Below are 10,034 nucleotides of genomic sequence, written 5' to 3'. Positions count from 1 at the left end.
TGAAGCTTTATACCGGATCATCGTAAATAGCTAGCTGCAATCCGAGTGGCTACTCCTGGCTAACGTCTCTGTCCCAGAGCAAGCACCAGTTAGCCTGGAGCTAGCCTCGAGCTAAGCCCATCTCCCGACTACCCGAAGAGGTCCAAAAATACCTAATTTGCCAATTGGCCTGGACCCTCTACTGACCCTCTACTGCCGACACGGAGCCCCGCCGATCCATCACGACTGGTCCGCCGACATAATCGTCCGAGGGGGTTTCAACAGGCTTTTCCGCTGCGACATCGCCAAAGATCCATCTGCTGGCTAAGGCCCGCGAGCTTTCTGAATCACTGTATCTCCAGCTCACCGCATGAAGAGGAATAAATAAACAGACTCACCCCATCGCGACGTCCCCCAAAGGTTAACTCTCTAGCCCTCGCTATCTCCCTGCTTGCTAATTCGGCCTGCTAACGGCTAGCTTGTCAAGCTCCGGTCCGCTAACTGCTACCTTGTCTAGCTCGGGCCTACGAACTGTTAGCTTGTTAGCACAGGCCTGCTAACCGTCTGTACCACCGCGTCCCAATCACTCTCTGACCCCATTTACTTTCTATCTCTTTTTGATTTTTTATTTGTTTATACCTTCCGAAACCTGCCTCACCCAATGTGATACGGAATCGCTATTACTTTTACTCTTATTTTTATTTTTATGACACACTCAAGAACCTCCAGACGCTAACCAGCTAACTAGCTACAAGCTAGTTAGTCATTGTTAGTTAAAAAAAAAAAAAAAAACCTGGATAACACTCGCCAGCCCCCCTGCCCATCCACCGCTGCCCCCTGGACACTGATCTCTTGGCTACATAGCTGACGCACGCTGGACTGTCCATTAATCACGGTACTCCTTTCTGCTTGTTTGTCTTACCTGTCGGCCCCGTTGCCTAGTCAACGCCATTTTACCTGCTGTTTGTTGTGCTAGCGGATTAGCCTCGCCTACTGTTTTTAGCTAGCTTTCCAAATTCAACACCTGTGATTACTGTATGCCTCGCTGTATGTCTCTCTCAGATGTCAATATGCCTTGTATACTGTTGTTCAGGTTAGTTATAATTGTTTTAGTTCACAATGGAGCCCCTACACCCACTCTGCATACCCCTGTTACCTCCTTTGTCCCACCTCCCACACATGCGGTGACCTCACCCATTACAACCAGCATGTCCAGAGATACAACCTGTCTCATCATCACCCAGTGCCTGGGCTTACCTCCGCTGTACCCGCACCCCACCATACCCCTGTCTGTGCATTATGCCCTGAATATATTCTACCATGCCCAGAAACCTGCTCCTCTTATCCTCTGCCCCCAACGCTCTAGGCGACCAGTTTTGATAGCCTTTAGCCGCACCCTCATACTACTCCTTCTCTGTTCCGCGGGTGATGTGGAGGTAAACCCAGGCCCTGCATGTCCCCAGGTACCCTCATTTGTTGACTTCTGTGATCGAAAAAGCCTTGGTTTTATGCATGTCAACATCAGAAGCCTCCTCCCTAAGTTTGTTTTACTCACTGCTTTAGCACACTCTGCTAACCCTGATGTCCTTGCCGTGTCTGAATCCTGGCTCAGGAAGGCCACCAAAAATTCAGAGATTTCCATACCCAACTATAACATCTTCCGTCAAGATAGAACTACCAAAGGGGCGGAGTTGCAGTCTACTGCAGAGATAGCCTGCAAAGTAATGTCATACTTTCCAGGTCCATACCCAAACAGTTCGAACTACTAATTTTGAAAATTACCCTCTCCAGAAATAAGTCTCTCACTGTTGCCGCCTGCTACCGGCCACCCTCAGCTCCCAGCTGTGCCCTGGACACCATTTGTGAATTGATCGCCCCCATCTAGCTTCAGAGTTTGTTCTGTTAGGTGACCTAAACTGGGATATGCTTAACACCCCGGCAGTCCTACAATGTAAGCTAGATGCCCTCAATCTCACTCAAATCATCAAGGAACCCACCAGGTACAACCCTAACTCTGTAAACAAGGGCACCCTCATAGACGTCATCCTGACCAACTGGCCCTCCAAATACACCTCCGCTGTCTTCAACCAGGATCTCAGCGATCACTGCCTCATTGCCTGTATCCGCTACGGAGCCGCAGTCAAACGACCACCCCTCATCACTGTCAAACGCTCCCTAAAACACTTCTGTGAGCAGGCCTTTCTAATCGACCTGGCCCGGGTATCCTGGAAGGACATTGACCTCATCCCGTAAGTTGAGGATGCCTGGTCATTCTTTAAAAGTAACTTCCTCACCATTTTAGATAAGCATGCTCCGTTCAAAAATGCAGAACCAAGAACAGATACAGCCCTTGGTTCACTCCAGACCTGACTGCCCTCGACCAGCACAAAAACATCCTGTGGCGGACTGCAATAGCATCGAATAGCCCCGTGATATGCAACTGTTCAGGGAAGTCAGGAACCAATACACGCAGTCAGTCAGGAAAGCTAAGGCCAGCTTCTTCAGGCAGAAGTTTGCATCCTGTAGCTCCAACTCCAAAAAGTTCTGGGACACTGTGAAGTCCATGGAGAACAAGAGTACCTCCTCCCAGCTGCCCACTGCACTGAGGCTAGGTAACACGGTCTCCACCGATAAATCCACGATTATCGAAAGCTTCAATAAGCACTTCTCAACGGCTGGCCATGCCTTCCGCCTGGCTACTCCAACCTCGGCCAACAGCTCCGCCCCCGCAGCTCCTCGCCCAAGCCTCTCCAGGTTCTCCTTTACCCAAATCCAGATAGCAGATGTTCTGAAAGAGCTGCAAAACCTAGACCCGTACAAATCAGCTGGGCTTGACAATCTGGACCCTCTATTTCTGAAACTATCTGCCGCCATTGTCGCAACCCCTATTACCAGCCTGTTCAACCTCTCTTTCATATCGTCTGAGATCCCCAAGGATTGAAAGCTGCCGCAGTCATCCCCTCTTCAAAGGGGGAGACACCCTGGACCCAAACTGCTATAGACCTATATCCATCCTGCCCTGCCTATCTAAGGTCTTGAAAGCCAAGTCAACAAACAGGTCACTGACCATCTCGAATCCCACCGTACCTTCTCCGCTGTGCAATCTGGTTTCCGAGCCGGTCACGGGTGCACCTCAGCCACGCTCAAGGTACTAAACGATATCATAACCGCCATCGATAAAAGACAGTACTGTGCAGCCGTCTTCATCGACCTCGCCAAGGCTTTCGACTCTGTCAATCACCATATTCTTATCGGCAGACTCAATAGCCTCGGTTTCTCGGATGACTGCCTTGCCTGGTTCACCAATTACTTTGCAGACAGAGTTCAGTGTGTCAAATCGGAGGGCATGCTGTCCGGTCCTCTGGCAGTCTCTATGGGGGTGCCACAGGGTTCAATTCTCGGGCCGACTCTTTTCTCTGTATATATCAATGATGTTGCTCTTGCTGCGGGCGATTCCCTGATCCACCTCTACGCAGACGACACCATTCTATATACTTTCGGCCCGTCATTGGACACTGTGCTATCTAACCTCCAAACGAGCTTCAATGCCATACAGCACTCCTTCCGTGGCCTCCAACTGCTCTTAAACGCGAGTAAAACCAAATGCATGCTTTTCAACAGATCGCTGCCTGCACCCGCATGCCCGACTAGCATCACCACCCTGGATGGTTCCGACCTTGAATATGTGGACATCTATAAGTACCTAGGTGTCTGGCTAGACTGCAAACTCTCCTTCCAGACTCACATCAAACATCTCCAATCGAAAATCAAATCAAGAGTCGGCTTTCTATTCCGCAACAAAGCCTCCTTCACTCACGCCGCCAAGCTTACCCTAGTAAAACTGACTATCCTACCGATCCTCGATTTCGGCGATGTCATCTACAAAATGGCTTCCAACACTCTACTCAGCAAACTGGATGCAGTCTATCATAGTGCCATCCGTTTTGTCACCAAAGCACCTTATACCACCCACCACTGCGACTTGTATGCTCTAGTCGGCTGGCCCTCGCTACATATTCGTCGCCAGACCCACTGGCTCCAGGTCATCTACAAGTCCATGCTAGGTAAAGCTCCGCCTTATCTCAGTTCACTGGTCACGATGGCAACACCCATCCGTAGCACACGCTCCAGCAGGTGTATCTCACTGATCATCCCTAAAGCCAACACCTCATTTGGCCGCCTTTCGTTCCAGTACTCTGCTGCCTGTGACTGGAACGAACTGCAAAAATCGCTGAAGTTGGAGACTTTTATCTCCCTCACCAACTTCAAACATCAGCTATCCGAGCAGCTAACCGATCGCTGCAGCTGTACATAGTCTATTGGTAAATAGCCCACCCATTTTCACCTACCTCATCCCCATACTGTTTTTATACTGGTTTTTTTGTATTTATTTATTTACTTTTCTGCTCTTTTGCACACCAATATCTCTACCTGTACATGACCATCTGATCATTTATCACCCCAGTGTTAATCTGCAAAATTGTATTATTCGCCTACCTCCTCATGCCTTTTGCACACATTGTATATAGACTGCCCATTTTTTTTTCTACTGTGTTATTGACTTGTTAATTGCTTACTCCATGTGTAACTCTGTGTTGTCTGTTCACACTGCTATGCTTTATCTTGGCCAGGTCGCAGTTGCAAATGAGAACTTGTTCTCAACTAGCCTACCTGGTTAAATAAAGGTGAAATAAATAAAAATAAAATAACCCTAAACATAAACCCGAACTGTAATCTGAGTAAACTGTTGCATATCAACATAGTTGCAGTTGAGTTTTTTGATAGTTTGAGCATTTACAGAAAGATCATCTGTTATGGAGAGTCCCAACCCCCCCCCCCCCCCCCAAAAAAAGGAACATGTCCATTTTCTTTCCTGTTTAGCACGAACTGAGGTATGTGACATCAAGTACGTTAAATAGAGACTTTACCATTAACAGCACAGTTTATTTGGAGCCAAGCTTACTCACCATTTGACCATTTGACCAGGAGACGTGTTTGTGTGTGTTTGCTGACTGAGGTATGTACAGTGGAACTCTTTTGATATCACGCTTCTTGTGCTATTATCAGGAGCTTTTATGTAAATGTTGGCAAAGTAGACAGACAATGCTTTTATATGACAAAATACCTGCAAGCCTTTTGAAATGTATTAGATCTAAGGTAGATATGAAATACCATGTAACTGGAATATAAATAAATACATTTCAGTAATGAGATGGTATAGGTATGCTCCATGTTTGTACTACACTCTGTCTAAATTGGCACGGTTACTGAGTTTTTTTTGTCCTTTGGGAATGAGTGTGTGATGTTCCAGTCTGATGGCTGCTATCCAAATGGGTGTCTCTGTCTGGCCAATCACTCTCCGTAAAATGTTGTCATTTGCTGTACAGTAGTACACCTGTAATGATGGGCTGTGTTTAAAGTGTTGGGTTCTGTCAAGGTGAGCATTGATTATCATCACTGATCAGGTGAAACTCTCTCTGTTCCAACCCTGCAACACACCTTATTCAACTAATCAAGGTCTTGATGAGTAGCTGATTTGTTAAATAAGGAAAAAAGCTTGTGGACACAGTAGTTCTCCCCCAAACCAGGGTTGGTGACCACTGCACTAGCGCACTCGACCAAATCTCGCTCTGTACACTACACCGAGTGCCGTGTTACATTTCTTATCCTATCTTATGAAAGAAATCAGGTGTCAAATGAACGAGAAACCTCGTGGAACCTCAAACATTTACATTTACATGTACAGCCACATGTCCCGTGCGTGGTGGTTTCTCAGAGCCACCTCCCAGACCAAAACGCATCCCCTAGACTGCAGTTTTATCAGTCACACCTGGACGACTTCCCGGCAACACCAGATAAACGAAGAAAAGCCGGCTACCTCTTTCCTTCCAGGTGTATGTTGTCGTTTATTGTCATTTAGATACCATATACCCTTCTGGAGAACTTGGGCTTCTATAAACAATTGAAGTTCACATGACCCAGTTTTTAATAACTATACCCTTTCCTCCAAGGGTGCGTTTTAGCACAAATTGATTACAAAAATAGTAAGTGTTGAATCAGTGTTGGGAAAGATAATGAGAAGTAGATGACCGTGTTGATGGTCTGTTAATCAGTATTGCCCAAGGTCGGTTAGAAAAATAGGATCCAGTTCTCACAAGTAATTGTTTCCTTTGGTTACATTCTTCCCCATGTAATCGACATTGACATAATATTACCAAATTGACATGCACTTGTCATCAAATTGTTGAACTGGAGTGAGCAGGAAAGAATGGAAAAGCAGAAAATATATTTAGCTTCTTCTGAATTCATATTCTGTTCACAATTTGAACATTGTCAGTGCAGAGGTCAACCTTGATAACACTGCTAGCCCCAAAATATGTGACTATCATTTCAACAGATACTTTGTGGAAGTGTCATTGGGAACCAAATAACCCCTTACTCTGTCGAAATTCTTCTACCATCCTCATGGCTTACCAGCCACTGAACACTTGTGTCATGATGGGAGTATTATGTTGTTAGTTTCCTCCACCATGAATAGAAGGAAGCTTAGGGGTTCATGCGTGCGCTGGGTATTAACACTGGGATTAGCCCAGAGGCATCTGGGATACTCAAGGCTGTGAAGCACAAACAGACCGCTCCCTTTATTGTTGTGATGGGTACCTCGTTTGCCACAATTAATGGCTTCACTCCAATGCACTGTGCCTACGGAGACGAGGTCTTGCTAGTTTGGAGAGGGGGTAGAGTTTGCTAACAAGTCACCTGCTTGAGGAACATAATGACATTGACGTTTGCTCTGTATACCCCCATTTGTCTTCTGTAGACAGTCCAACCATTTATGTTTTATTTAACTTTTATTTAACTAGGCAAGCCAGTTAAAGGCCAGTTACTAGGCAAGCCAGCCAACAAATTCTTATTTACAATGACGGCCTACACCGGCCAAACCCGGGCGACTCTGGGCCAATTGTGCGCTGCCCTACTGCCCTATGGGACTCCCAATCACGGCTGGTTGTGATACAGCCTGGATTCGAACCAGGGTGTCTGTAGTGATGCCTCAAGCACTGAGATGCAGTGCATTAGACCGCTGACTTGCCAAAGACAACCACAGACTCAAAGAAACTCTTGTTACACAGAATGACATGGCTTTGTTAACCAATTGCATCACACCCATTGTATCCATCCTTCCTGTGAATTTCTGTAAACAAACTAGTGACAGTGACTCAGTTTCTCTTGAATTGCTTCACACCCTTATTGACTAACTATGCATATCCTGAATTGACCCCAAATTGAGTACCTGCATTAGCTAACGCAAACATCAGCTCATTGTCTGTTTCCTTCCTCTTTTGCAGAATGCTGTCTGGGAATGAATCCGGGGTTAGACACAGCCACAGCAGCCTGGTGCTGGCGGTCTACATCATCACCTTCCTGATTGGCCTCCCTGCCAATGGTGTGGCCTTCTACACCTTTGGAAAGAAGGTGAGGCAGAAAGCCATGCCCATCGACATCCTGCTCCTCAACCTGACCGTCTCGGACCTCCTCTTTCTGCTCTTCCTGCCCTTCAAGATGAAAGAGGCGGCGGACAACAATGTATGGAACATGCCCGTCTTCCTGTGTCCATTGACCAGCTTCGTCTTCTACGCCACCATCTACAACAGCACCTTCTTTCTGACTGCCATCAGCGTTGAACGCTACCTGGGGGTGGCCTTTCCCATCAAGTACAAACTCATAAGACGGTCTTTGTACACCACGGTGGCTAGCGTCGCCTTCTGGGTGATCTCCATGGCGCACGTCAGTATCGTCTACATCATTCCATATTTAGTTGATTCCAATGCAACCCAGGAAGGGAACATGTGTTACACAAATTTCACCCAGATGCAGCTGCGGGTCCTGATACCTGTCCGCCTGGAGCTCTTCCTGGTTCTATTCTGTGTACCTTTCTTCATCTGCTGCTTCTGCTACATCAACTTCATCCGAATCCTCTCTCAGCTGCCCAGCATCAAGCCCAAGAAACGTCTGCGGGCCATCGGTCTGTCTCTGGCCACCCTGCTGGTGTTCATTGTCTGCTTCGCGCCCTACAACCTGTCACACTTAGTGGGCTTTGTTAACTGGGAGAGTCCCAATTGGCGGATGGCCGCACTCTTGTCCAGTACCATCAACGCCAGCCTGGACCCCATCATCTTCTACTTCTCGTCGTCGGCCCTCAGGTGTACCTTCCGCCTCTTCCTGAAGAACCTGTTGGAGAGGGTGCAGGGGTTGTACTTCTGCAGTAAGGCTCTCTACTGCCCTGTGTTGTTCTGCACCAGAACTCAGAAGGACAGCATACCAAGCTCCAATGACATCATGTGTCAAACTCATTCCACAGAGGGCCAAGGTTCTGCAGGTTTTCGCTCCACCGGTGTACTTGATTGATGAATTAAGGTCACTAATTGTTAAAGAACTCCCCTCACCCGGTTGTCTAGGCCTTAAACAAAACCTTTCAGAATCTAGCTCCTCCATGGAATGAGTTTAACACCCCTGTTATAGTGTGTAGTCAAGCCATATGCTTCACTTGCTACATGCTTGCTACATAAGTTAGCTAAATACCAGCCTGTGCAATGTGTTTATTGTACTTAGGTTCTTATGAAAAAGACTGAGGACTATGCTATCTGTCTTTATAAGTAGCCTATACGTGAATCAGTTGTGGTCAAATGACTGTTATTCATATTCCATTCACCCAGCTCAATGTAACATCGATAGGTTTAGGTTACTACATGATACTGAAATTGTACCTATACCCATCATGAGGTTGCTACAACCTAGCCTATGAAGGAAAGTTTACAACCTAGGTGCATAGGTTGAGAGAATTGCCACACATTCATTGCCGCCTTGCACACTCTTGCCTGCATCTAGCTGACCTATGTAGGGTGTAATCATTGGTCCAACAGTTGCAAATGAGTGTCTATTGGACAAATTCAGGTATGTTTATCCCCTTTTCATCCCATTTGCTTCCGTTTAAGAAACATTTTTCAACAGAATCAGCAGAATGAATACACCCCTGATTACACACAAACAGTTCACTTTCATAGCAGCCATATAAAGAAAGCCTGATCATTTTGATCGGTGTACATATAATTCCTTCTCGCCTCTCTCCTCATCTCACCTTTTTCCTTCGCTTGTGGACTTCAGTGCACAACACATCAGCTGTCTGTGACAAGGCTAAAAACCCTTTCCAAACCAAACCTTCATATCATGACTGCTAACCGCTACACACAGCCTACATCATTGTCAATATAGCTACTAGAACTAGTTACACTAAACTAAACCCGCTACAATCATGCAGTACAGTGTACTGTCAGGAAGCAGTTTAACAGTTACAACGCGGGCAGTGGCAATAAATTAATTACATTCATAAATATAACCAAAAGCTTACCTTGACTTGGAAGGATGTGTAGTATGCATTTGTATGTGTGTATTTATGATCATTTGAAGGTTTTATATTATTTATGTTCCCCTTTATTTTCTATTACTTTTTTTGTAGTGATGACATTAAAATCTAATTTTGCATCATACTTCTGGATTTTAATTGATGCCCCCTCTGAAAATGTTTCACTTAATGGGATACGCAAACTTGCGTAATACACTCTGATTGTCCCAATCCGTGTCTAATGTAGCTGTTGGTTTTTGTGATTTCTTAATACCACTGAAGGGTTCTTCCAGTCAGTCATCAAAACAATGTAAAACAGGAAGATGAGTATCAGGGGTATCATACATTTATTTAATGTGAGCTCCAAAGGTATTGGGACTGTCACACAATTTTGGTTGTTCTTAATGAATCTTGAATAATGATGAGTGAGAAAGTTACAGATTCACTATTGTAATGGTGTCCTGGGGGTTTGATATTTGTGCGACTCATCATTATTCACGATTCATTCAGGACTATCCGTAATCCTGGTAACATCCACATGAATGTAGATGTGTTTAGAAACATATTGTATTCTTATTTACAATAAAAGTGACTCCAAAATGACACAATACATTATTTAAACATTCATTTCTACTGGGCTAAACTAATATGAAAC

At 45.6% G+C, this 10,034-nt stretch overlaps 1 protein-coding gene across 1 annotated transcript; it reads left to right on the top strand.

The window, feature by feature from the left end:
* Positions 1–4,865: 4,865 nt before the first annotated feature.
* On the top strand, positions 4,866–9,099 carry LOC115114857 (free fatty acid receptor 2-like). The gene is made up of 2 exons (XM_029643350.2): positions 4,866–4,996; positions 7,326–9,099. Exon 2 carries the CDS (start codon positions 7,327–7,329, stop codon positions 8,383–8,385), a length of 1,059 nt encoding a protein of 352 aa, XP_029499210.1. The 5' UTR covers positions 4,866–4,996; position 7,326; the 3' UTR covers positions 8,386–9,099.
* Positions 9,100–10,034: the final 935 nt, after the last annotated feature.

The sequence above is a fragment of the Oncorhynchus nerka genome, linkage group LG3, assembly GCF_034236695.1.
Source record: "Oncorhynchus nerka isolate Pitt River linkage group LG3, Oner_Uvic_2.0, whole genome shotgun sequence".
Lineage (NCBI taxonomy): Eukaryota > Metazoa > Chordata > Actinopteri > Salmoniformes > Salmonidae > Oncorhynchus > Oncorhynchus nerka.
The sequence above is the reverse complement of the archived record's forward strand: the minus strand, read 5'-3'. Positions and strand labels throughout refer to the sequence as shown.

Excerpts from the sequence above, each read along its gene's own strand:
- LOC115114857 (XM_029643350.2), top strand. The coding sequence starts at position 7,327 with ATGCTGTCTGGGAATGAATCCGGGGTTAGACACAGCCACAGCAGCCTG.